This window comes from Leptodactylus fuscus, chromosome 8, assembly GCF_031893055.1.
Source record: "Leptodactylus fuscus isolate aLepFus1 chromosome 8, aLepFus1.hap2, whole genome shotgun sequence".
Classification (NCBI taxonomy): domain Eukaryota; kingdom Metazoa; phylum Chordata; class Amphibia; order Anura; family Leptodactylidae; genus Leptodactylus; species Leptodactylus fuscus.
The window spans coordinates 60498697-60526449 of NC_134272.1; the positions used below are offsets into that span (position 1 = coordinate 60498697).

The 27753-nt window shown below is 44.4% G+C and overlaps 1 protein-coding gene across 1 annotated transcript; it reads left to right on the forward strand.

Moving 5' to 3' along the window:
• The first annotated feature begins 886 nt into the window (after window positions 1–886).
• Window positions 887–25792, forward strand: PLEKHA3 (pleckstrin homology domain containing A3). Its single transcript, XM_075286034.1, has 8 exons — window positions 887–1197; window positions 6477–6593; window positions 11729–11884; window positions 14140–14276; window positions 14842–15006; window positions 16039–16082; window positions 22934–23049; window positions 23907–25792. Exons 1-8 carry the CDS (start codon window positions 1158–1160, stop codon window positions 24038–24040), a joined length of 909 nt encoding a protein of 302 aa, XP_075142135.1. The 5' UTR covers window positions 887–1157; the 3' UTR covers window positions 24041–25792.
• The last annotated feature ends 1961 nt before the right edge of the window (window positions 25793–27753 follow it).

Sequence of the window (27753 nt, forward strand, 5' to 3'; positions counted from 1 at the left end):
CTCTTCCAGGGTACTCAGGCATACAGGGACCTAGTTGGTTGATGGGTGTGGGTGCCGAGGTCGTCTGCTTTTTCGTTTTGCCTTCCTCTTTCCTCCCCCTTCCCTTTTTTTTCTCCTTCTTTTCCCTTCTCTTTGTTGTTTCCCCCCTTTCCGGTGCAATTACTACCATCGAGCCACAGCTCAGCCATCATGCTCTGTTTTAGTGGCGAGGTCTCTGTTCCCTGTTGTGTGTTTGATTGGCAGGTCCTGGTACTTAGGTCCGGCTTTTGTTCTTGTTTGTTTTGTGGTTTTCTTTATTGTTTATATTTGTTAGAAAAGCAAAGGCCGTGTTCACACTGTAATTTCCAGAACCAGTGAACGTGACAAAATGTATCACGTGATTTTTATCTGTCTGTGCACCACAAAATTAAGTCTATGGATCTATGGAAGTTTGTGCTAGAATTTGCACCAATTTCTGCAGCAAATTGTAGTAAATCTCTTGGGGCTCAGAAGGCCACATTGTACCAAGTTAAGCCTCATCCACTTTTTGGAAAAATTACTAAAAAAAACATTTTACATAAAAAAGGCTCTGGCCAAAGGTTTCTAAGGTAAAAGTTTTGAAAGTCATTGCCCCACCTAATGCCATAATGTATGAAATATGACTGATAGGAATATACACAATATATATATATATATATATATATATATATATATATATATATATATATATATATATATATATATAGCATATAATACCACCACTGTACTATATAACAGACCCCTCCCATAGCATCACAGTACACAGCGCCCTCTCCTGACACCTGCTAGTCCTGCACTGACTAGGAAGGAGACTAGAAATACAAACACAGGTCATGTGACTAGAGCACACCACGTGACTCGTACGTCATTGAACCTAGCAGCAGTAACTCCAATCTAGAGGCGGCCGTCAGGGGCAGCGCAGTGACGGGAGGAGGAGGCAGCAGCAGCAGCGCTCAGCTGTCTGCATGGAGGAAACAGGCGCAGTGTCCGGGGTGTACGCCCCAGCATCCCCCGGCACCAGCATGAGCAGCCCGGCCACTCAGCAGACTCTGTGCCCCGGACTGTAGTCCGCTCCAGTCTTCAGCCCCAACCTGTGAGAAGGATGAGCCTGCAGTGAACCGGAGCCGAGCGGCGCAGATATGGAAGGAGTGCTCTACAAGTGGACCAATTACATCACAGGTCTGTGCCATACAGGGCATGTATTATATAGGTGTATGGTATGGACAGTGTACTGTGTGTAATGTATAGTCTAATGTACTGGTGTGTATATTGTATACTGTGTGTACTGTATAGTCTAATGTACTGTAATGTGTGTATTGTATACTGTGTGTATAGTGGACGTGTAACATGTTCTGTGTGTATATAATATACAATTAGTATAATCTGTGTAATTTGTGTATGTACTGTACATATACGTGTGTTATATACTGTGAGTATGGGCTGCATGTAATATACAGTCTGTGCTATGTGTATAGTCTACATGTGATGCATGTTTATTGACTGTTTCTATAGTGTATGTGTTACACTGTATATTGTGATACTGTTATATACGTCTACTGTGAGTATAGTGTGTATGTAAAATAGTCTGTGTAATGACTATTGAATCTTCTGGTTCTATTCAGTGTAAAGCATATGTTATACTGTGCGATATAAATTATGTATGTCTAGTACATTATATACAGTTGTACAGTGTGTAACATATTTACTGTGTGAAATATACATGTTATATAGTGTGTGAGCTATACAATGTATGTGTATACTGTCTACCTTATGTGTATATTATAAACAGATGATGTGCTATATAGTGTATGTGTAGTATATACTATACTGATATATGTGAGGTGGTAGTATTGTATGTACGTAATAGTACATCCCTGACACCATCATTGGGATCTTTGCTGTTGCACTTTTGGGTCATGAAACCTGTAGTTGTGACAAGTTTTGTAGCCCAATTATGGACAGTGAAATACTACCGTAATATTAAAGTGTCTGTGGTGTCACCTGCTTGTAAGATCAGAGGGGAAGAGGAAGTTGTGGAGGTGACACATATCTGATATGTACATTCAGTAGTTACCGTCTTACATAGTCTATAGGGGTTTTCCTGCCTTGCGGGTGGGGGGGGGGGGGCGGTTATACTGATGTATAGTTCATTAGTATCAGATTAGTGCGGTCCTCTTACGCACATCACATCATAAATAGCTACACACATGCCAGCTTCCTCTTTGGGATTTCACACCACCCTCAATGCCAGGTAGCTGCCATTCTGGTTTTATGATCAGAAACTAAAGCTGACCAAGCATTGTTGAGACAGCTATTCCTCTCGACACTCCATGCACTTGTATGCCCGGCTAAGCAGGGAACTAGGTTGCCATTGGACACTTCTGGTGGCTCATCCTGCTGCGGATTCCACAGCTGATCAGCGCAGGACCTACAGTGCGAGACACACCCTGCCCATTCATCTGAGGCAGGTCGAGAAGTAGAAACTGCGGTGGAATTTTAGGCAGAATCCACATCAAATTCCTTTTCATTTTCTGCCATGTGAACAGGCCCGTATGTTCATATGAAGGAATCTGATCAGGCAGAGAAAAAACTAACTTCAGGAATGCAAAGCGGATTTTGGAAGCTCCTTTAAATCGGCTTCAAAAAATGCTCCAAAATCTGCCTCCCATTCATATTGATAGGATTTTCAGGCAGAATCTCCCGAAGAACTTGCTGATTTTTATTTTTGCTTCATAATCTGCCTCAAAATCAACTTCAAATTTGTCCATGTGAACATACCCTAAGACAGTTGTTAAATGAGAGACTGTGCCACCAGCAGCTGTTGGCCTAGCTCCTATAGCATATATGTTGTTTTAGTAGAGGGGGATGTTTTTTGCACCTCTTGGGACCCCAACTCGAATGAGATGCAGCAACAGCTGCTGCTCTGCTAAACCTAGCCCGTCCATGTGTTGTGTATAGCAACGTCTGGTATATGGATGCATTGATCCCCATTCACACATGGCAGCTCTGAGAATTTAGTTTGCATTTCAACTTGACACTGCGGTGATTATGGGAATTTTAATTAAAGGGGTATTCTAGTAATATAAAGTTATCTTCTATCTACTGGATAGCTCATAACTTTGTAGGTCAGGAGCCCCCATGATCATGAGAACAAAGGCGCCCCCTCTTTTTGAATGGTGCGGTAGCTCGAACATGTGATCTGCTCTACCATTCATTTCTATGGGAATCCTGAGGATAGCCTGGCACTTTATCTTATGCAGTCCCATAGAGAGTGAATGACGCGGCAGCATGCATGCTTAACCTGCCGATCCGTTCAGATGGGGCCTCTTGTGTCACAAACCCAAATACCTCCTCAATAATAAAGCAGCTGGAAAATGGTGGAGACGCCACACCTTGAGTAAACCTGCGTTACACCGTCTCTATGGATCTACTGTATATATACATGTCTTAGCTTTTTGTCAAGCCATCAGAAAAAATGCAGAAAAACCACAACATGTGAATGTTCCCTAAGGGTCAATTCACAAGTGACAGATTTACTTGACTGTAGTCACTGCATGGATTTCTGCAAGAGCCATTCAGATGAATCTGATAGCCACAGAAAATTCTGCAACATGTGAATTTACACCAAGGGTATGTCCACAAGGACGACTCCACTGCTGAATTTCTGTTGTTGGCGGTTCAGCAGCAGGTTTGTCTGAATGTGACCCCGGCTGACCGTCTGCGGGAGATATTTAGGCCAGATGTCATTTTTTTTTTTACGTGGCTCCTTAGTCTGCAGCTGTCATAGAATATAATGGTCATCATTACCTGACCTCAGCTCAGATAAGCTGTCCTCTCCTAATATTATAATAGGATTATTCTTATTAGGTGTTATATACAGATGGGAAGTTACAGGCCTGTTGTAATATGACAGCGCAAATTGTCTGTGTTCACACTGCAGCCAGAGCAAGAAAAACATCAATGAAAAAACTTATGATCCTGTTTATAAGCCGATAGTTAACATCTTTTAGAATTTTGTGGTTTTAAAGGTTTTTTTCTGGGTGTAAATGATTGATAACCTATCCTTAGGATAGGTCTTCAATATTAGATTGGTGGGGGTCTACACCTAGGACCCCCGCTTTGATCAACTATTTGAAGTGACATCACTCGGTCAAGTGACCTTTCACATCTATTGGTCATGTGGCCTGTGTGCAGATCAGTCCCGTTCCCAAGTCCTAAGTAAGCTGCAATACCAGAGGCAGCCACTAGAGACTATTCTGCATTGCCAGTGGTCTATATAACAACACAGTTGATAGTGAGGAGGTATTGGTGGATCATGAGCTCAGTGCATATATGCGGTTGGGCATCCGTGCATCCCTCACAGTGTGTGCAAATTGGTGCAGTTAGTGATGGTGGTGTTTGGTCCCCACTTGCTTGGTGTCAGGCAGACACGTGTGGGACAAGTTCCAGTAAGAGCTTTGATTGGACCAGTAATATCCATGGCGACTAATAATAAAGCCCCATCTGACCCTTCACCCTTCTCATCATGGGCACTTCAGGGTGGTATAACACTCGTATTTCATACAACATTGAATTTTCCATTGGGAGGCGCCGCCGCAGTGTATGTGAATACACGCCTGATGGAAAAAGTACAATAGTGACTTTTCCATCTGACGGTTTCGGTTTAAAAGAATGGATGCTCAACGGATCTGTTAGGCATTGTTGGCATCCAATGTTTTAGTGGTCGACGTGTCCATTGTTCTGGTCCTCCAGCCTGCGGTCCTATGTCAACATAGTGTAAATGTGCTATATTGTTTCCTTGGCTCCCATTATCCTCTGCATAGAGCAGCACTGCTTGCTTGTTCCCATTATTTGCACCCTAAGTATCAGTACTTGGAGCTGTTACTCCTATGGGATCAGGGATTCACTAAGATGGGGATAACCCTTTAACTGTCTGTGGTAGTCGTGCACCTATGATGTATTAGGCCATATTATGGATCCATTTTCTACTGCCCCCCCCTCTTGTAGTCCATAGAGCCTCTGCTATAACCAGGCATGCCTCCAGTTTTGTATGCCACTGGACTCTGGAGCATGCTCTGTGGATCAATGAATTCTGCTTTTCTATCTGGCAGTCTGATGGATGAGCGTGGGTTTGGCAAATGTCAGGAGAACATTACCTGCCTATCTCGTACTGTGCCAGCTATACCCTTTGGAGGATGGATTGTTTTTTATGGCTGTTTTTCTGGGGTTGGCCTTGGTTCCATTGAACAGAAAGCTCCTCTTTCATACAACACCAAAAGCAAGCTTCTATGGTTTTTAACGTCCAGGATAATTCTGTTTAAGTAACTCTCCGCCACCTTCATTTTCTCTTCATTTCACACAAGCCTGTACAGCTCTCAATAAAGAAGCAAAAGAAAGGCAGGATTTCACAGAAAGGAGACAAAATGTGTTATTGAAGTATATTACAGGATGTATAGTTGACATAAATACTAGCAGAAAATCAAAAGTTGTCCTAAAGTTTAGTTACCCTTTAAAGGGATCCTATCATTAAAACTTTATTTTTTTTTTTGTCCCTAACACATAGGGTATTCTTCTCCTACCTTTAGATGTCTTCTCTGCGCCGCCGTTCCGTAGAAATCCCAGTTTTCGTCGTTATGCAAATGATTTCTCTCACAGCACTGGGCGGCGGGCCCCAATGCTGTGAGAGAACTCTCCAGCGCCGCCTCCATCTTCTTCAGCAACAGGCTCTCTTCGCAGCTTCTTTCTGTGGAGGCTTCAAACTTCTAGGCCTTGGGCAAAGCCGACTGCGCATGGTATTGTAAGCGGCCATTTTCTCGTGGCCGGCGAGCATGCACAGTTGGTTGCCCGAGGCCTAGAAGTTTGAAGCCACTACCAGAAGAAGACGAGAAAAGAGCCCGTTCCTGAAGAAGATAGAAGTGGTGCTGGAGAGTTCTCTCGCAGCATTGGGGACGCCCCCAGTGCTGTTTGAGCGCTGGGGCACACCCCCAGTGCTGCGAGAGAACTAATTTGCATACCGATGAAAACAGGGATTTCTACGGAACGGTGGCATGGAGAAGACATCTAAAGGTAGGAGAATAATAGCCTTTCTTAAGGCTATTCCTAAGTGTTAGTGACAAAAAAATTGAGTTTTAATGATAGGATTCCTTTAAACTCTTCAATTGAGCCTGCTGCTGATGAAATATATATTGGCCCCGCCAGACGCTTGTGCACCATCTGTCTGGGGTGAAATTACTTTAGCCATGTATGAGGAAGTATTTTCCATGTTTGGCCAAGTTGACTGTGAAGATCTTATTTGCTATATATAGACCCTTTCTTAGCTGGCAGATGGAGTGTGTTCTAGGTCATTTTGCTGTTTTGTGGTCACTAGACTGTTAACAGACCATTTTTTGTCATTCTCTGTCTCGGTTTACTATTTTGCATGATTTTCATCTGGTAAGTTTACTTTTCTGTTATTGCAGGTTGGCAGCCTCGGTGGTTTGTCTTAGACAATGGCATCTTGTCATACTATGACTCACAGGATGACGTCTGCAAGGGCAGCAAAGGAAGTATTAAAATGGCCGTGTGTGAAATTAAAGGTAAATTTTATTGGTTTTGCATATGTAGCAAATGTAGGGGTTTCCAATTGTGTACTTAAATACTGTATGCCCACTACTTCTAGCCATTCCACCATGGGGGACTCGAGACCTTTTTTTTTTTTTTTCCCTTTTGTTTAATGGACCCCATCAACCATTTAGCACCTACCCTATGGATAGCTGATGTATGATTTTTTTTGGAAAATCCCCTTTAACTACAGTATATAGGTATAGTTTAAAAAGTATTACATTTGTCTCCTGTGGTACTGACACTAAAAACAAATTTTTGATTGCAAGTAAATGGGGAGACTAGGGGAGACTAGTCATGGTTAGAACAGTGGGGGTGCCAAGTGCCTGCTGTACACCCCCTCCATCCAAACTGGAGTTTAGTGGCACTGTGTCATTGTCCACCAGGATTGTTTTCTCAGTTTCTTTATGGGAACTAGTTTTTTGTTTTTTTAAATGTAGACTGTGAGCCCCATATAGGGATCACAATGTATATATTTTTTTCCTATCAGTATGTCTTTGTAGAATGGAAAGAAATCCACACAAACACGGGGAGAACATACAAACTCCTTGCAGGTGTTGTTCCTGGTGGGATTCGAACTCCAGCGCTCCAAGGCTGCAGTGCTAATCACTGAACCACCGTATTGCCCCACGGGAATCTAGTTTTTATGACCTTATTGAAAAGCAGCAAGTGCACAAATCCCTTTGGGTCCACTATGTCAGATCAAATTAGAAATTGGTCCAGAAAGTATTGTAGCAACGTTGTGTTCACATTCACGCTGTGTTCACATTTGCATTGGAGGCTCCATTAGAAGCCACTTTTAGGCTTAATACACACAGGCAAATATAGTCCATTCCAAAGTATATATTGGCCACATTTCTCAGACTGAGTCTAAACCAGACCCATTGCATAATAGTTAGAGATGAGCGAACACTAAAATGTTCGAGGTTCGAAATTCGATTCGAACAGCCGCTCACTGTTCGAGTGTTCGAATGGGTTTCGAACCCCATTATAGTCTATGGGGAACATAAACTCGTTAAGGGGGAAACCCAAATTCGTGTCTGGAGGGTCACCAAGTCCACTATGACACCCCAGGAAATGATACCAACACCCTGGAATGACACTGGGACAGCAGGGGAAGCATGTCTGGGGGCATAAAAGTCACTTTATTTCATGGAAATCCCTGTCAGTTTGCGATTTTCGCAAGCTAACTTTTCCCCATAGAAATGCATTGGCCAGTGCTGATTGGCCAGAGTACGGAACTCGACCAATCAGCGCTGGCTCTGCTGGAGGAGGCGGAGTCTAAGATAGCTCCACACCAGTCTCCATTCAGGTCCGACCTTAGACTCCGCCTCCTCCGGCAGAGCCAGCGCTGATTGGCCGAAGGCTGGCCAATGCATTCCTATGCGAATGCAGACTTAGCAGTGCTGAGTCAGTTTTGCTCAACTACACATCTGATGCACACTCGGCACTGCTACATCAGATGTAGCAATCTGATGTAGCAGAGCCGAGGGTGCACTAGAACCCCTGTGCAAACTCAGTTCACGCTAATAGAATGCATTGGCCAGCGCTGATTGGCCAATGCATTCTATTAGCCCGATGAAGTAGAGCTGAATGTGTGTGCTAAGCACACACATTCAGCACTGCTTCATCAAGCCAATACAATGCATTAGCCAGTGCTGATTGGCCAGAGTACGGAATTCGGCCAATCAGCGCTGGCCAATGCATTCTATTAGCCCGATGAAGTAGAGCTGAATGTGTGTGCTAAGCACACACATTCAGCTCTACTTCATCGGGCTAATAGAATGCATTGGCCAGCGCTGATTGGCCAGAGTACGGAACTCGACCAATCAGCGCTGGCTCTGCTGGAGGAGGCGGAGTCTAAGGTCGGACCTGAATGGAGACTGGTGTGGAGCGATCTTAGACTCCGCCTCCTCCAGCAGAGCCAGCGCTGATTGGCCGAATTCCGTACTCTGGCCAATCAGCACTGGCTAATGCATTGTATTGGCGTGATGAAGCAGTGCTGAATGTGTGTGCTTAGCACACACATTCAGCTCTACTTCATCGGGCTAATAGAATGCATTGGCCAGCGCTGATTGGCCGAATTCCGTACTCTGGCCAATCAGTGCTGGCCAATGCATTCTATTAGCTTGATGAAGCAGAGTGTGCACAAGGGTTCAAGCGCACCCTCGGCTCTGATGTAGGAGAGCCGAGGGTGCACTTGAACCCTTGTGCACCCTCAGCTCTGCTACATCAGAGCCGAGGGTGCGCTTGAACCCTTGTGCACACTCTGCTTCATCAAGCTAATAGAATGCATTGGCCAGCGCTGATTGGCCAATGTATTCTATTAGCCTGATGAAGTAGAGCTGAATGTGTGTGCTAAGCACACACATTCAGCTCTACTTCATCGGGCTAATAGAATGCATTGGCCAGCGCTGATTGGCCAGAGTACGGAACTCGACCAATCAGCGCTGGCTCTGCTGGAGGAGGCGGAGTCTAAGATCGCTCCACACCAGTCTCCATTCAGGTCCGACCTTAGACTCCGCCTCCTCCAGCAGAGCCAGCGCTGATTGGCCGAATTCCGTACTCTGGCCAATCAGCACTGGCTAATGCATTGTATTGGCTTGATGAAGCAGTGCTGAATGTGTGTGCTTAGCACACACATTCAGCTCTACTTCATCGGGCTAATAGAATGCATTGGCCAATCAGCGCTGGCCAATGCATTCTATTAGCGTGAACTGAGTTTGCACAGGGGTTCTAGTGCACCCTCGGCTCTGCTACATCAGATTGCTACATCTGATGTAGCAGTGCCGAGTGTGCATCAGATGTGTAGTTGAGCAAAACTGACTCAGCACTGCTAAGTATGCATTCGCATAGGAATGCATTGGCCAGCCTTCGGCCAATCAGCGCTGGCTCTGCCGGAGGAGGCGGAGTCTAAGGTCGGACCTGAATGGAGACTGGTGTGGAGCGACCTTAGACTCCGCCTCCTCCAGCAGAGCCAGCGCTGATTGGCCGAATTCCGTACTCTGGCCAATCAGCACTGGCTAATGCATTGTATTGGCTTGATGAAGCAGTGCTGAATGTGTGTGCTTAGCACACACATTCAGCTCTACTTCATCGGGCTAATAGAATGCATTGGCCAATCAGCGCTGGCCAATGCATTCTATTAGCGTGAACTGAGTTTGCACAGGGGTTCTAGTGCACCCTCGGCTCTGCTACATCAGATTGCTACATCTGATGTAGCAGTGCCGAGTGTGCATCAGATGTGTAGTTGAGCAAAACTGACTCAGCACTGCTAAGTCTCTGCATTCGCATAGGAATGCATTGGCCAGCCTTCGGCCAATCAGCGCTGGCTCTGCCGGAGGAGGCGGAGTCTAAGGTCGGACCTGAATGGAGACTGGTGTGGAGCGATCTTAGACTCCGCCTCCTCCAGCAGAGCCAGCGCTGATTGGTCGAGTTCCGTACTCTGGCCAATCAGCGCTGGCCAATGCATTCTATTAGCCCGATGAAGTAGAGCTGAATGTGTGTGCTTAGCACACACATTCAGCTCTACTTCATCAGGCTAATAGAATACATTGGCCAATCAGCGCTGGCCAATGCATTCTATTAGCTTGATGAAGCAGAGTGTGCACAAGGGTTCAAGCGCACCCTCGGCTCTGATGTAGCAGAGCTGAGGGTGCACAAGGGTTCAAGTGCACCCTCGGCTCTCCTACATCAGAGCCGAGGGTGCGCTTGAACCCTTGTGCAGCCTCGGCTCTGCTACATCAGAGCCGAGGGTGCGCTTGAACCCTTGTGCACACTCTGCTTCATCAAGCTAATAGAATGCATTGGCCAGCACTGATTGGCCAGAGTACGGAATTCGGCCAATCAGCGCTGGCCAATGCATCCCTATGGGAAAAAGTTTATCTCACAAAAATCACAATTACACACCCGATAGAGCCCCAAAAAGTTATTTTTAATAACATTCCCCCCTAAATAAAGGTTATCCCTAGCTATCCCTGCCTGTACAGCTATCCCTGTCTCATAGTCACAAAGTTCACATTCTCATATGACCCGGATTTGAAATCCACTATTCGTCTAAAATGGAGGTCACCTGATTTCGGCAGCCAATGACTTTTTCCAATTTTTTTCAATGCCCCCAGTGTCGTAGTTCCTGTCCCACCTCCCCTGCGCTGTTATTGGTGCAAAAAAGGCGCCAGGGAAGGTGGGAGGGGAATCGAATTTTGGCGCACTTTACCACGTGGTGTTCGATTCGAACATGGCGAACACCCTGATATCCGATCGAACATGTGTTCGATAGAACACTGTTCGCTCATCTCTAATAATAGTGATTAATGAGTCTCTGCATCTCTGCTCTCCTTTACTAGTTACAGTACAGTATATTAAAAGTGCATGCAGGGACTCCTTCTAGTCTTACAGATCATTACGTTTGGGGTCCTGGTCTCTTTATTATTATTATTATTATTATTATTATTATTTATATAGCACCATTAATTCCATGGTGCTTTACATTTGGGGGTTACATACAATACACAGAATATACAGGTAGATATAATACTAATAGTGACCGACTGGCACAGTGGGGTAGAGGGCCCTGACCACGAGGGCTGACAGTCTATGTGAGCTTGCCCTGGAAATCTGGCCTTGAAGAGGCTAGATGCTTTGGCTCAAATTTTCTCATATACAGTAGCTCTTACAGAAATGCACTCGGTTCAGTTATAGTCAGTGCCTGGTGTCCGTCATACGAAGGATTTGTTTTCTTGTTTTTATTTTTTTAATGTTATTTATGTATTTTGTGGTTCTACTCTTAGAACAGAACATTGGAAATAATAATGCAGGTGTGAACCCGTACTTAAGTAGTGTAACAGCCTGACCCCCTTCTTTATAGGCTGGTGATGACCTGGTTGCAGCCCTAAGGTCATGACGCGTCCTAGTCTGTAGATGTTTGATAACCGGTAGTAGCTGCATACAACTTTCTTACCAATGCACATTATTAAGTGTCCATTATTTAAATACACAAATGTGTTATTAAGAAAACAGTATGGCTGCTAAACGTGGCGTAAACTGAGCCTTAGAGACTATAAATAAGCAAAGGAACTCTTCTCCTTACTGTACTGATCCCTATTCTCAGTTCATTCAACAGACAACACCAGGATGGAGCTGATCATCCCCGGGGAGCAGCACTTCTATGTCAAAGCTGTGAATGCAGCCGAGCGGCAGAGGTGGCTGGTAGCATTAGGAAGCTCTAAGGCCTGTCTAAGTGATAACAGGACAAGGAAGGAGAAAGGTGAGCTCCTTCTCGGGTTTATTACTTCTACACGTCCCATTAAACACTTCGGTATTCTCTCTCTGTTATGGACAGTAAAGTTTAATAAATAATTCACAGTTTGAAGGTGAAAACACACAAAAATCCATATTGACTGCACCATTTACTTTTGCTAAGTCTCACCTGTTCCCCATCTGCAAACCTGAAGTGGTGGGGATAGAAACCTGGAAGAGAGAATAGGTTGTCCTGCAGGCCCCACCACCTCAGATATTTAAAGGGGTTTTCCAGTGTCTCAGTATTGAGGGTCATATGTAGGGACTGACTCATCACCCCCATTCAATCAGCTGTACCAGGGGTATACAGTACATGAGTAACTACCCCATTGTCCGCCTACCTGCTCTGTATTTAGCTGTGGTGGGGTTTGTGATGCAGCATTGTCTCATTTACGCTGGGTTCACACCAGCGTCTGGACTCCGTTCTCAGGTTTCCGTCTTCTGCATGCAGAAGACGGAAACCTGTCATGCCGAGTCCGGCCGTGAGCGCCAGTGAACGTTTTGAGCTCTCCGCGGCGAAACCGTTTTTTTTTTTTTTTAAACCAGACAGAGTACTGCATGTCTGATTCTGTGTCCGGTTTTAAAAAAAAACTGTTTCGCCGTGGAGAGCATAAAACACTCACGGCCGGACACCCTTCAAACCCATTCAAATGAATGGGTTTGAAAGATGCCGGCAGGTTTCTGTCTCCTGCCCAGTTTTGTGCAGGAAACGGAAACCTGCAGAACGGACTCCCGGGCGCAGATGTGAAGGAGCCCTTACTTGAATGAGATGAAGCCATAATGTCTTGCACTGCTGCTACTAAGTAGGAGGTGCAGTTGAATAATAATAAGATATGGGTGTCCCTTAGATAAACTGTCAGGGGCTCATGCGTGGGACAACTTTCCCTGAAGAGTATGGCGTACTTAGGGGACGAGAGCAGGAAGCATGAAGAGGACTTCCTTAACTCCATTATTAGATTGTTGTTTTGAAACCTGTAGGACTTACAAATCAGGAACCTTATCTGACATCTTGTCAGTAGTTTCAGGTGTAGATGACAGACTGGAGACAGGAATCAGTTGTTTACTACAGGAGATTGATAGGCCAAAGGCAGTCCTTCTCATACAGTCCTGTCTTTATACAGGGTAAATATTATATTTGCAGCTCCACTTTATTGCAGACTCTTGGACAGGATCACACTGACACCTTCCTGTGCACTTTGGATGATTCACCTGTAAGCCTGTAAATGTGAGCTTTGAAACCATTATGACAATTGCGCTTTCATTCCATTTCTGACAGAATGACAAAGTGGCTAAAAAAGAAGAAAAATATTCTTGTTCCTAAGCTATACAGTCATTGTAAAGATGGCACAACACCTGCCCTGTGAGGATGGTGCCAATATGGGTATTATGCACTGTGTACACATCAGTCTTGATAGTAGAAAAAGGGAAAGGGCTTAGCCATGAATGAATAAGTTACTGTCCTGTGGCGGGACCTTTGGATGTTTGTTAAAAGTAACTTGGTAAGTTCAAGTGTCCGAGGCCATTGTGGCACAAGAACAGTCTCTGCACTTGTCACTAACTGAAGGAGTCTTCACATCCCAGTCATAGTAACCAGCTTGACCAGATGAGATGGTGTGGGCTTCCAATAGGATCCTTGGCCTGGTTACAGGTTGTACCATGCGATAAATCCTGACAGGACTCCTAAGAGGCCCACGAAGAGTCCTGCTGACCCCGCCCACACCCAGTGATTGGCTGCTCTCCCTCTCTCTGTCAGTGTGTGGAAGCAGAAGGCGGGGTAGGCAGGACTCTCATTCTCTCTATTAGGAGTCCTGTCAGGGTTTACTCTGCTTATTTTTTTACTGCCTGCACGTGGTAAACTTATCCTGTAGTGTAATCATGTTTTTGTTATGGGACAGTAGTCCTGTAGGCGGGACATGGACTCTTAGGACCCTAGATGACTATGATGCTTCAAATCCGGATTCACGTTTGGTATAAGAAACGCAGCTGGCATGCAGTCCATATGTCATGTACCACATTGGCCTTTGTTATGCTGGGTTTACTCAGAAATACTTCTCTTAATCTTATAAACCTATATACCATTGTCCTTCCCTTCTCTCTTGATCATATCTCGCTGTCCGATAAGGCAGCAGGAATCAGTGAGGGGTTCCCCTTAAGCTGGAGTTACATTTTGTGAATTGCAATCTTTTCTTTCTCCTAAGTATTTATTTGTAATAATGTTTGCAGAAATCAATGAAACCAATGAATCACTGAAAACCAAAATGTCTGAACTGCGGCTGTATTGTGACCTGTTGATGCAGCAAGTGCACACAATTCAGGAGTTTGTAAGTCACGATGAGAGTCGGCCATCACCCAGCGCTGAGGTAGGACTCGTATACAATGACCAGCCATTTTATTTTTTTTTTGGAAGCATCACACATCATTGTCTATGTTTAATCCACGTCTAGTAATCTTGTGTATCTCTAACTTTATACTCTGGGATAACAGATTGGACTCTGGGTTATCTTGTTGGTCTATTGTTGCTACTATTGTAGACTTTAGCAGTCCTCAGAAACCAAAAAGTGTGCTTGACCCTCTGTTTGAGCTATTAGTGCTGCGCTGCTCTCCCGCTATCATCTCCGTTCACATGTGGAGTAAATTCTCATTCTGCCAATGTGTTGCAGATATTTCTGTCACTTTTCCATTCGTCTGAGTGGAGTTTACGGAAATGATTCCATTCAGATTCATTATTTGCCGAATTTTCTGCAGCAATGTTTGAGCATGTGAATATACTCTAACAAGACAAATAGTGCCGTATCTAGACTGTTCCTATATAAAATATGTGATGTGATCGGCTGAGCTTGTGGAGAGTCCCGAAGCCAGACGTGATAGATACAGATGATTTATTGGTACTTGAAGGTAATGCTGTATCTTGTGTTTTATGTGTAGAACATGAATGAAGCATCTTCTCTGCTCAGCGCCACCTGTAACACATTTATTACCACACTTGAAGAATGTGTCAAGATAGCAAATGCCAAATTCAAGCCAGAAATGTATCAGCTGCCGCCCCATGAGTCTTTGGTGTCTGCTGTGTCTCCTTCTCCTGTACAAATGGTAATATTGCATTAAAGCTGGCTGTTTATGATCCAAGTAAAGATTACAATTAATCAGGCATTCCACCTCAGTTGCGATTATTTAGGCTACACCACTTTTTTTTTTACGCAATACTTTTAAACTATGAGTAAGCGCTAGGCGAAACTCACGATATTTGTGTTACGGGTTTCAACAAATATGTCCGAACTGGAACTGCTATGATTTTACTCTGCGTCTGAAGAAGAGTATAAGTAGCGGAGGCCAATGGAAGGTGAGCAAATAATAAAACAGTGGGCTTCAGCGCTGGTCCTGGTACTCCTCCGGCCTACTGAATGATATCGGGGACCACTGAAGCCTTTTATAGGGCCTCAGTGATGACATGGGTCGTGCAACTTCGCTGACGTCTTTCAGGGGGTCTGAAGAGGATGAAGATTAGTGCTGCAGCCCAGGAGAGGTGAGTAACACACCATTTTTTTTTTTTTTTTTTGTACTTGCCTCCCATGGGCCCCCACTAATGATACTTTTGGGACCCAGAGAGAGCCCAGAGGTACAGTAGCTGCTCTGGTTTGGTTGTTTTATTCTATTTAATGCATAATGTACATTATTTATGTATAAAATATTACTATTACCAGTATTACTTATTAATATTTTTCGTGACACTTCTATTAATAACAATAAATAATTTCCTTTTCCGTTTCTGTCATGCGAACCATTCAAGGTGTATCCATTATCCATCTCTGTCTCCTAAATTAGGTCAGGTACAGGGAAGATTAATTTGTTTCATAACTGGGACAATATAAATGGCTAAGAAAACAAGATTGTTTCTAATATTAGACAGTAGTTACCTAATAGTCATTTGTCATTGTTCTGACGCTGGTAGGTATGCAGCGCCCCACCTCTTTTATTAACAGATGGGTGGTAAACAGAAGGATAAGGTGGAGGGAAGAGACTTTCTAGTAGCAGACTGTTCTTATGGTATATGTATACATTATATGGTGTATGTATAAATTTATTATTTTTTTATGCATTTATTTATTTTTATTATGATCTTAGATGAAGAGATCCATGAGCCACCCAGGCAACTACACTACAGACAGGTGAGACTGATACAAAAGACTATCTTGATGAGAAGAGCCTCCAGACCAAACTTTCTGACTCTTAATATATTGCACTATGTATTATTAGCAGCCATTCACATGGCAGAAAGTAAAGAGACATTTGAGGCAGACTGGAGATTTGGCAGGGGAGGGGGGAGGCAGTTCATGTTTGTGAGCTAGTATTTGATAACCTATTTTTCCCCGTGTTTGCGTGGGTTTGCTCCCACACTCCAAAGACATACTGATAGGGGATGTAGATGGTGAGCCCCATATGGAACAGTGGCCAGAATGTCTGTAAAGTGCTGTGGAATACGATGGCGCTATACAAACCAGCTAAATAAATAAAATAAGTATATAGGTGACCCCAATATCCGTAAATGAATAGCAAAGTACAGACTTGCACCAGCCCGGATGGAGGTCGATATGGCACTTTGCTGTTGATTAAAGAATTAATTAGGTAACAGAATTGTAATTGTTGGGGAAGATGAAAGATAGTTGGTAGTGTTGACGTTTTGGGTAAGGCTATCCTCTATACCCATGTGAGTAGCATGTTACTATAGCTATTGAATTTGTGAGACATGGAGTTTGACGCTTTCAGTACGTAGGGCAGAGCTGGGTGAGGTTAATGAGATGCTGAAGTATTTTATGGAGGGTTGGATCCATTGTCTTGGGAATTTTGATGATAGTTTTTCTTGGGTTCTGATGGAACTGTTTGTGACTGTTGTAAAGCTTGTAGTAGGTGAGGTCACTGAATTGACTAATTATAGAGGAGGAAGGAATTTTGGAGGTTGCCTTAATATTAAGATTAAGTTGTTTGCATATAGCCAGTCTCTGTTCTCGTGTTCCTATTTTCAATCCTTGTATTTGTGTGTTGGTTTGGGTGGACTCTGCAAGTTGTTCCATCACAAGGTTAAATATTCCAGGTGAAAGGTGACTCCCTTGTCTTGTTACTATTACTACTGTTCAATGGTTCTGAGGTAAAGCCTAAGGAATATACTCTGTCAAAGGGGTTTGTATAAAGTGTCATTATGGCTTTTAATAGGTTTCCAGACATATGATATGGATGAACTAGCCTCATGAGAGGTCATTAGTAGCAGATTGGTGGGGGGTCTGACACCCGTAAATCATGTTGATCAGCTATTCTCACCAGCCATTACAGAGAACAGAGCTGGAAGCAGATAGCTCTGTTCTTCATGTAGTGGCGGTGCTGAATTACTGCTGGTTAGATCCTATACAAATAAATGTGAGCTGACTGCAGTAATTCAACACAGCAACTACATAAACAACAGAGCTGTCTGCTTCTGGCTCTGTTCTCTGTATATTGGCTGGTGAGAGCAGTTGGTTGGTGGGGTTCCCAGGTTTCAGACCCCTGCAGATCTCATATTGGTAACCTAAGGTCGAATTCACACAGGGTTTTTTGGTCCGGAAACTGAGGCAGTGGCTGCCTCAGTTTCCGGACCAAAAAATGGGTAGCTGCGTCATGATGCCGGTGCAGAGCACCAGCATCCAGTTGCGCACTCAGCTTTGGATTAGTCCCAATGAATGGGCCTAGTCGGGAGAAGGGAGTGTCCTCATGTCCTGTAAGAATGAGCATGTCGCTTCTTTTTTCCGGGAGCCAGAACAAACACCTCCCGGAAAAAAGAACTGACCAGCTCCCATTGATTTCAATGGGAGCCGTCTTTTTGGTCAGGATTTTGAGGCAAATTCGGCCTCAAAATCCTGACCAAAAAACTACGTGTCAACTTAGCCTTAAGGATAAATCATCAGTGTCATTGGCCCAGAAAACCCCTTTAAAAAGTGTCCATTCAGTCTTAAGTTCTACAATATCACTTCAAGATATCCACAGTGAACCCTTTCAGATGTTGTTTCTGCATCCAGTGCAAAGAGCAGAGAAAGTATATGGTTCAGTTTGGCGTATTGGAGCATATTGATGACTATACGGTATCCTCCGGGGGCCTTTCTGTCACTGACAAAGCCAACCTCATCCACATGTATCAACTTTGGCATTAGATTCGTTTTCCTGTTCTAGCAAATTGTTTTTGAACAGATTTTTTTATATTCAGGTTTTCCAGGGATATTAGATGAAAATTTTCTGGAGTTTTCGGTTCTTTGCCTGGTTTTGGTAGGGTAGTGATTGTGGCAACAAAACATTTCTGGTAGGGACTTTCTTTTGCAGCCCTGTTAAACACTGACCTCAGATGTCAGGCTCATTCACTTGCAAATCTTGTATAGTATGCCTTTAACAAGCCTTCTGGGCAGGGACATTCCCTAAATGAAGTATCTTAATGGCTGATAGTATCTCTAGAATGGGGAGTGTTTAGATTTTGCAGTTGGGTGTCGGAGATGGATGGTGTCCTTATCGAACCCAGAGAAGTCTTTAGATCAGGTTTTCCGTTGAGGTGTTTGCACCCTCTTTGAGGTTGTATAAAGCTAATAATCTCTGACTTGTGATACTATTTGCTGGGAATTAATTGTCTGGTCATTCTTTGTGGTTAGATATGCTATCTTTTCCTTGGCCTGTCTTTAGAACATGTAAGGTGTCTTAAATGCTCTTTTAGTCATCATGGTGGGGATAAAATTCCTGAATTGTTTTATGACTTCTCAAAGTAATGGTCTCCAAATGGAGGAACTTACCTGTTCTAGATTGTGTGGTGAGGAGTAAAAGGAGAAGCCATATTGACATCTCCAGATAACTAGGAACCCTTCCTTTCCGATAAGGCCCTGTGTTGTGGATGGAAGTGTAATCAAAGTTATTGCTGACAGTGTTTTTGATGGCGATTAGGACTCTTCTATTTTGGGATATGAGGAAAGCTGTAATTTGTGAATTTTAGGCCTTTGCCCTTTTGAAAGTACGGTCCACTCTAGTGAATAGAGATGAGCGAACAGTGTTCTATCGAACACATGTTCGATCGGATATCAGGGTGTTCGCCATGTTCGAATCGAATCGAACACCACGTGGTAAAGTGCGCCAAAATTCGATTCCCCTCCCACCTTCCCTGGCGCCTTTTTTGCACCAATAACAGCGCAGGGGAGGTGGGACAGGAACTACGACACTGGGGGCATTGAAAAAAATTGGAAAAAGTCATTGGCTGCCGAAATCAGGTGACCTCCATTTTAGACGAATAGTGGATTTCAAATCCGGGTCATATGAGAATGTGAACTTTGTGACTATGAGACAGGGATAGCTGTACAGGCAGGGATAGCTAGGGATAACCTTTATTTAGGGGGGAATGTTATTAAAAATAACTTTTTGGGGCTCTATCGGGTGTGTAATTGTGATTTTTGTGAGATAAACTTTTTCCCATAGGGATGCATTGGCCAGCGCTGATTGGCCGAATTCCGTACTCTGGCCAATCAGTGCTGGCCAATGCATTCTATTAGCTTGATGAAGCAGAGTGTGCACAAGGGTTCAAGCGCACCCTCGGCTCTGATGTAGCAGAGCCGAGGCTGCACAAGGGTTCAAGCGCACCCTCGGCTCTGATGTAGGAGAGCCGAGGGTGCACTTGAACCCTTGTGCACCCTCAGCTCTGCTACATCAGAGCCGAGGGTGCGCTTGAACCCTTGTGCACACTCTGCTTCATCAAGCTAATAGAATGCATTGGCCAGCGCTGATTGGCCAATGTATTCTATTAGCCTGATGAAGTAGAGCTGAATGTGTGTGCTAAGCACACACATTCAGCTCTACTTCATCGGGCTAATAGAATGCATTGGCCAGCGCTGATTGGCCAGAGTACGGAACTCGACCAATCAGCGCTGGCTCTGCTGGAGGAGGCGGAGTCTAAGATCGCTCCACACCAGTCTCCATTCAGGTCCGACCTTAGACTCCGCCTCCTCCGGCAGAGCCAGCGCTGATTGGCCGAAGGCTGGCCAATGCATTCCTATGCGAATGCAGAGACTTAGCAGTGCTGAGTCAGTTTTGCTCAACTACACATCTGATGCACACTCGGCACTGCTACATCAGATGTAGCAATCTGATGTAGCAGAGCCGAGGGTGCACTAGAACCCCTGTGCAAACTCAGTTCACGCTAATAGAATGCATTGGCCAGCGCTGATTGGCCAATGCATTCTATTAGCCCGATGAAGTAGAGCTGAATGTGTGTGCTAAGCACACACATTCAGCACTGCTTCATCACGCCAATACAATGCATTAGCCAGTGCTGATTGGCCAGAGTACGGAATTCGGCCAATCAGCGCTGGCTCTGCTGGAGGAGGCGGAGTCTAAGATCGCTCCACACCAGTCTCCATTCAGGTCCGACCTTAGACTCCGCCTCCTCCAGCAGAGCCAGCGCTGATTGGCCGAATTCCGTACTCTGGCCAATCAGCACTGGCTAATGCATTGTATTGGCTTGATGAAGCAGTGCTGAATGTGTGTGCTTAGCACACACATTCAGCTCTACTTCATCGGGCTAATAGAATGCATTGGCCAGCGCTGATTGGCCGAATTCCGTACTCTGGCCAATCAGCACTGGCTAATGCATTGTATTGGCTTGATGAAGCAGTGCTGAATGTGTGTGCTTAGCACACACATTCAGCTCTACTTCATCGGGCTAATAGAATGCATTGGCCAATCAGCGCTGGCCAATGCATTCTATTAGCGTGAACTGAGTTTGCACAGGGGTTCTAGTGCACCCTCGGCTCTGCTACATCAGATTGCTACATCTGATGTAGCAGTGCCGAGTGTGCATCAGATGTGTAGTTGAGCAAAACTGACTCAGCACTGCTAAGTCTGCATTCGCATAGGAATGCATTGGCCAGCCTTCGGCCAATCAGCGCTGGCTCTGCCGGAGGAGGCGGAGTCTAAGGTCGGACCTGAATGGAGACTGGTGTGGAGCTATCTTAGACTCCGCCTCCTCCAGCAGAGCCAGCGCTGATTGGTCGAGTTCCGTACTCTGGCCAATCAGCACTGGCCAATGCATTTCTATGGGGAAAAGTTAGCTTGCGAAAATCGCAAACTGACAGGGATTTCCATGAAATAAAGTGACTTTTATGCCCCCAGACATGCTTCCCCTGCTGTCCCAGTGTCATTCCAGGGTGTTGGTATCATTTCCTGGGGTGTCATAGTGGACTTGGTGACCCTCCAGACACGAATTTGGGTTTCCCCCTTAACGAGTTTATGTTCCCCATAGACTATAATGGGGTTCGAAACCCATTCGAACACTCGAACAGTGAGCGGCTGTTCGAATCGAATTTCGAACCTCGAACATTTTAGTGTTCGCTCATCTCTACTAGTGAAGTGACTTCTTTCCATAGTAAGTGATGCTTGTGAGGACTGTTCTGTTCTTTAACATAAATTGAGGGTGTGATGATGGTCATGTTATGTAGGTCAGTAAAATGCTGATGTGTATGAATGCTATCCCTTAATGGAGTGGGCTGTGCCTAGAGATCTGTAGGATTAAGTGGTGACTACGTGATGTTGGTCAAACCGGTCAAGGTATTAGTGGAGCTCTACTATTTGTAATACACATCTATGGGCGCGTAACTAACTCATTGGTGAAGGTTTTGTTTTCAATATATGAGATGCATTCATCTAGGTTGTCTATATTTGATTTCAGATGTATCCTCTTTCCTAGCTTGTTGTATATATTTTTTTACAATAACGTTAGTCTGTCCTTTTTAAAGGGGTTGTTCTTGCAATAGAACAAGGAATAACTTAATGATTGGTTGGGGTCCAACCTCTGGGACCCCAGTAATTCTAAGAATAGCCGTCTGGTCCCTCCATCCTGATGAAGCATCAGGCCGAGCAGTCAAACTTGATCCCTGTTTTTTTTTTCCTGTGGAGTGTTGGAGAAAGCCAAGCACTGTCCTCGGCGACATCTCACCTTTAGAGATTGAATGGAGGGGCACATGCTCAGCCTGTCATTCATCAGGAGCGATAGGGAATAACTTCCATACTAGAGACAACTTGTAAGGCCTTTTCTGACACAGGTTCGTTAGAAGATGTTTGTGAGTTGGCCCCAATCTGCGGTGACTGTGGGATCAGCTTCTAAGTGGGTTGCTGCCATGCTATTTTGCTAGCAGGACCCTTTGCTATGGTAAAGCAAGAAGGCAAGTACTCACTGCACTGGTCCTTGGTGGTGTTTGGGCTGTCTTTGGGATTCTGTAGCATTGCTGTTTTCCTTGCTAGGCTATAGGGCCATCTTGTAATTTTGGCACCACGATGAAGAACTCCTCTACCCTGTGCGGCTTGGCTTTTTACCCCTCTCTTCCTTGTCATAGTCTCTTCCTTGAGGGCGAGTGGACTCCCAAAAATGGTGATCAGACATTGCAGCCCATATTTAGGATTCGTAGGGGGTGAGGACTGTGCATGGAGCCTTTTCTTGGCGTCCATTCTGTGTCATGGCCAAGCTCCTGCCCACAAGACCACATTCTCTATACAGTTTTGGGTGGACGTTTCACCTTCAATCTTTAGCCTGTATTTTTCCACCTTTTACGTGTGGCCATAAAAGTAAATGTCCACTTTAGCCAATGAATCCTTCTGCTTCTCAGTAACATAAGTGTGTGGCAGGGTATAACAGGACGCATGTCTCTACTTGATGTATTTGTACATGATAAAATTTGCATCCAAAGTTGTTTTAATTCCCTGAATTTGATATTCTCTCTTGGTACTGCAGTTCCCTTAAAGGAGCAGTCAGTCTTGGAAAATGCCATATAACAATAAAATAGTCAATATTCTCTCCATTACATTCAGTGCTGAAACTACAGTTCTCTCTCCTGGTCTTTGTTTACTACTGCAGTGGTGACCTCACGTGGTGGACATGGGGAAGCCGATCATTGACCTTAGATGATATTGGGATAATGTAAAGCTTAGCATCTTGGTGACATTCTGCTTTGTCTTTGTGGGTGTCCTATAGGATCAGCTATTCTATAAAGGAGTCCTCATTGTCGTCTCACCGGGTGCCCAACAGGAGGAGAAGCGCTTATTCAGACACTGAAACATTTAGTGATGGACCAGTGGAGGACACTGACAGTAAGTGGTACATTAACTTTTCCAGAAGACAGATAAGATGCCGTATGCTGGCAAACTTTCATGACAAGAAGCAGTATGGCAGACGCTGATCTAGACCAACCACGGAGATACTTATTAGACTGGAACAATCATTTGTCGGCTCAAATTCTTTAGCAAGCTCTAAAATGTGATTTATTTTTTTTTTTTTTTTGTTTTGTTTTTTATTCTTCAATTTTCAAAGAAGACCTTTCATATCCTCAAGCAAATGCGGTTTTACATACCACTAGAAAGCTACCAGTGCGCTGAATTCGGCACACAGTTGGCTTTCCTGTTATGTAATGACAGTGGGGCTGGAGATATTGGTGCCATTACGTAATGACACTGATCTCTGCCCACTGTCAAAACGGTTGTTCCTGACAGTCTAGCTGTACTCGTCCATAGCCCTGTACTGTCAGAGGAGACGTTCCGCCCAGCCATGACGCTAAGCTGTGAAGAATGGCCTTTCCCCAGCACAAGTCTATGGGTGAGCACAGTGGGAAGAGGGGGGCTAGACGGTTAGGAATGCCCTTCTGATAGTGGGCAGAGATCGGTGCCATTATATAACAGCACCGATACCTCCAGGGCACATAATGGGATAGCCATTATGTGTGATGAATTCAGCGCGCTGTCGGCTTTCTAGCGGTATATAAAACCGCATCTGCAGGAGGACATGAAAGGTCCTCTTTAAGTTAATATGGTTTATAAGGCTATGGGCACCTTTACACTATTTGATCAGGCTTGTTGGTTATTGGATGAACCTTGATTAACCCTTTCCTTGCATTTGTAAGCTTAATGGTATGATGGTCTTCTTGCCATAACTAATATATACATTACTACAGGGCCAATGCACTGCCCACGAGTTGGAGTGAATGGTGGGTTCCCTTCAGCCACCAGCGCAGAAGACCATAAAATGAAGACAAAGCATCCTTCTGAAGCTGATGACTCTCCTGCCTCTGTCTCTGTCTCTTCTTGAAACTTGAGAGAAGAACTTTAGGTGTTCATGTACTTTGTAAAAGTCCTGCTATGCAAAGGCAGCTCGTGTCAGACTTTCTTGACCTAGAAACATTTGTTGGACCCTTTAAGTGGATTTCGCTGCACTTTATATAATACTGTAAGAGCAAACTTTGAAGTGAGTTTTATCTTTGTACAGTTTATTTGCAAAAGTATTTTCCTACTAACCCTTCACGGTCTGAATGTGCATTCTTGATCAAACAGCCGTATGACATACATACAATATGCAATTATTATTTTGTCTTTTCTTTTAACATGCAGCAAACTGACAAGTTATACACATGTGTATTGTATAGTAGTCGTATTCCAAGACGTGGAAGCCAAATCTATTGGATTTATAGGAGTTCTCTTGGAGAAAAGACTGTATGGAATGAACACTGATCACCGCTTCTCGCCTGGTTGATGCCAGTAGGGGGTGTTACTGAATTGGGTTATTCCATCACACCTGGTAATGGTAATTGGGATCTCCTTGTAACTGCAAGGTACTGTCACCTGACGTCACTGCATTAGCACAATCTGCACTATTCCATACACCAAAAAAGCAGAAACCATAATGGATACCACCTAAATGAAGGCTCTGTTAGCTTGCCTCTCGTGAATGGGGATCTATGGGTCTCTGTAAAGTAACCAGCAGTTACCTGGCACATAAGAGACCAAAAAATATCCTCTGACCTGTTAACCTCTGAGACCAAATTTTTGCACTACACTTGGTGTATATGTTGGGAACATCTCCTGACTTATTTCACTTATGACAACCAGTTACACAATTTTGCCATTTACTTCAGTTATAAAAAGATGCCCACTCAACAACTTTGCTTATCAAAGAGAGAAAAAAAAGGCAGTGGCCATCCCGTCCTAACCGTATGTAAAAGGGCTCTGGCGTATACAAAGTGTGTGGTGTAAAAACGGGGTCTGAACATCGCTTTACAGTGATATATAGAAATCTTATTAAATGCTGTCTGTACGGGGTCCGGAGCTCCTTGTAGGTTCTTATCTCACTGTAGAAGTTAGACTCCCAGCTCACATGAGGTGCTGTTTAATGCTTCGAGAGTTCTAGGTTGACAGCTAAAAGTCTTGCCCCCCCCCCACCCCTTGCCGAAGTAATATAGAAACAAGTCAGTATTAAAGTTTTTGGATTTCATTCTGAACGTTCCTTTTTTCTCTGTAAAAGGTGTGGTCATGTCCAGTTAACCCCTCTTTTGCGGGTGCACTTACACTTCTAAAAATTTTATTTATTATTTTTTTGCAACTTTTAAAGCCAAAAGCAGGAGCGATGGAATGAAAAGGAGTGCCATCGGTTTATAGGGAAGGGCAGACATAGTGAAGGGCTTGCTGAAATTAGGTGGTATTTGCCTACAGATTTTTTTTTTTTTTTTTTGCAGTCCCTGCAGCACTTATTGACATGCTGTGGGTTTATAAACCACTGTGCAAACCCCTTCTCTCTCTTTATGATCCACACCTGTTCTGTTGTTAACATTGCATCAGGGAACCTAAACAGGGAAACACTCCATAAATGGGTTTGTAGCTGTGCACCTGCAAAATATACGTTTCTAGTAATACGTACCTAGTGCAAGTACCCTTAAAGAGGACCTTTCATCAGTTGGGGCGCATGTGGTTTTATATACTGCTGGAAAGCTGACAGCACACTGTTGGCTTTCACGATCTGTGCCCCAAGTGAAGCTCTGTCAGTACCAGTACTGTAGCTCTTCACTGTCAGAAGGGCATTCCTGGCAGTTAGTCAGGAACGCCCCTCCTCACAGTAGCACCTATAGCACTGTACAGTGTGAGTGGTGAGGAACGCCCCATCCCCCCCAGTTCCTCACCACTCACACTGTACAGTGCTATAGGTGCTAGTGTGAGGAGGGGCGTTCCTGACTAACTGCCAGGAACGCCCATCTGACAGTGAAGAGTTACGGTACCGGCACCAATAGCTCTTCACTTGGGGCACAGATCGGGAAAGCGGTATATAAAACCACATGTACCCCAACTGATGAAAGGTCCTCTTTAAGCCAGGGACATGCGTTGCAGTGTAGTGGATGGCATTTGAACAAATCCCATCCTCTTAGTGCAGAGGAATAAACTGCGGTGTAAAGTGTCTTGTGCTGCAGGATGTCAGTCGATTTCGACCTCTGCAATGCAAAGGTTTTGAGTCGGGAACCGGAGCTAGTTTAAAAGGCAGAGGTTGGCCCCTTTCTACTCTACTAAGGCAGCTATTATCTCAAGAATGCATGCTTTACAATGGTGGTTACAAGTGACGAATGCTGTCTATTATTTACAGAGAACCTTTCATCTCCTCGGGCACATGCGGTTTTATATATTGCTAGATAGCTGACAGTGTGCAATATTCCACGCACTGTCGGTTTTCCCGGTATGTGCCCCGGGGCTGGAGATATCGGTGCTGATCTCTCCCTTCTGTCAGATGGGTGTTCCTGACAGTCTAGTGTCATCGTTGGGTGGAAAGGAGCGCCCCCTCTGACAGTACAGAGCTATGTTAGAGTACTGTCGGGGAGGAGCGTTCCTTACAGCCCAGGAATAACGCTAGACTGTCAGGGCACCTGAATCAATCTCTCTATGGGTCTGGGTTGATGTCCTGGGTTTTGGAGACAGACTCTATTTAACCTGACTCTATTCTAGCTCAGTCAAATGTGACTGGTGTCAAAAAATCCACTAGGTTTGGACTTCTTTGCATTATAGTAGGTTTTTGTTGTGTCGCAGCGATACGCCTTCAAAAATCTAAGTTGCAGTGGTACAACGCAACATTGCAATCATGAAACCAGTTCAGCCCAGGCTTTAACCACATGTTCAGCAGATGAATGTGCTTCTACCTTTGACACATGCTATAGTTTGCTGCAGAGTCGGTATACTAGGTAACCATAGTAAAGAGGTGTAATGTATAAGGGAAAACTGGGTCGCCAGATCCTCAGGTTAAGGTGTGTTATTTTGGTATATAGACCCAGTCACCTCCAATCTGTTACTACACGTTCCAATCTCTACAGGGTCCCACAACCCCCATCAAGGTATTCGGGGCGTTGTAGTTGTGCACTGTGTGTCACAGGTTAACACTCCTTTCAGGAATTCTCTGAATGTTTGATACTTAGGTTGTTACTGCAACTATCTAAACCTCTTAGTCTAACGCCATCCAAAAATAAATATTTAAAAAAATTTAAAAACTCCCTTTAGCTGGAACAGTCAGGGTTGAGTGAAATTCTACATCATCTTTTACTCCATTCTTAAAGGGATATTTCCATCTGTGGCTTGTATCGATGGTGTTCTTGATCCAGTTCTGTTTGAGTTCCCAGAATACTGAGCCCTGGGCTGTTATTGACTTCACGTAGAGAATGACAGGAGAGGACCATGTATTTGTGGCCACAAGACAGTTGGGAGATCCATGTTCATGAGGTGGAAGTGACTAGTATGGCATATCCTGTGAATATGAGAAGTCCAGGATGACTTTCCTATGGGAGGCAGAGATCGAAGCAGATCTGTGAGAGAGTAATCGTCCTGCTCGATCTTGCGGTGGATGTCCGCCTCAAATTCTTCTTCATTTTCACAGTGTGAACATACCCTTTAACCAGCTGAGCTCTGGGGCATTATTGACTAACAATATAGCATCTCTACGGCTGTAATCACACACGCAGAAGGTAGAAGTTGATCCAGCTGGATCACATTTCTCCT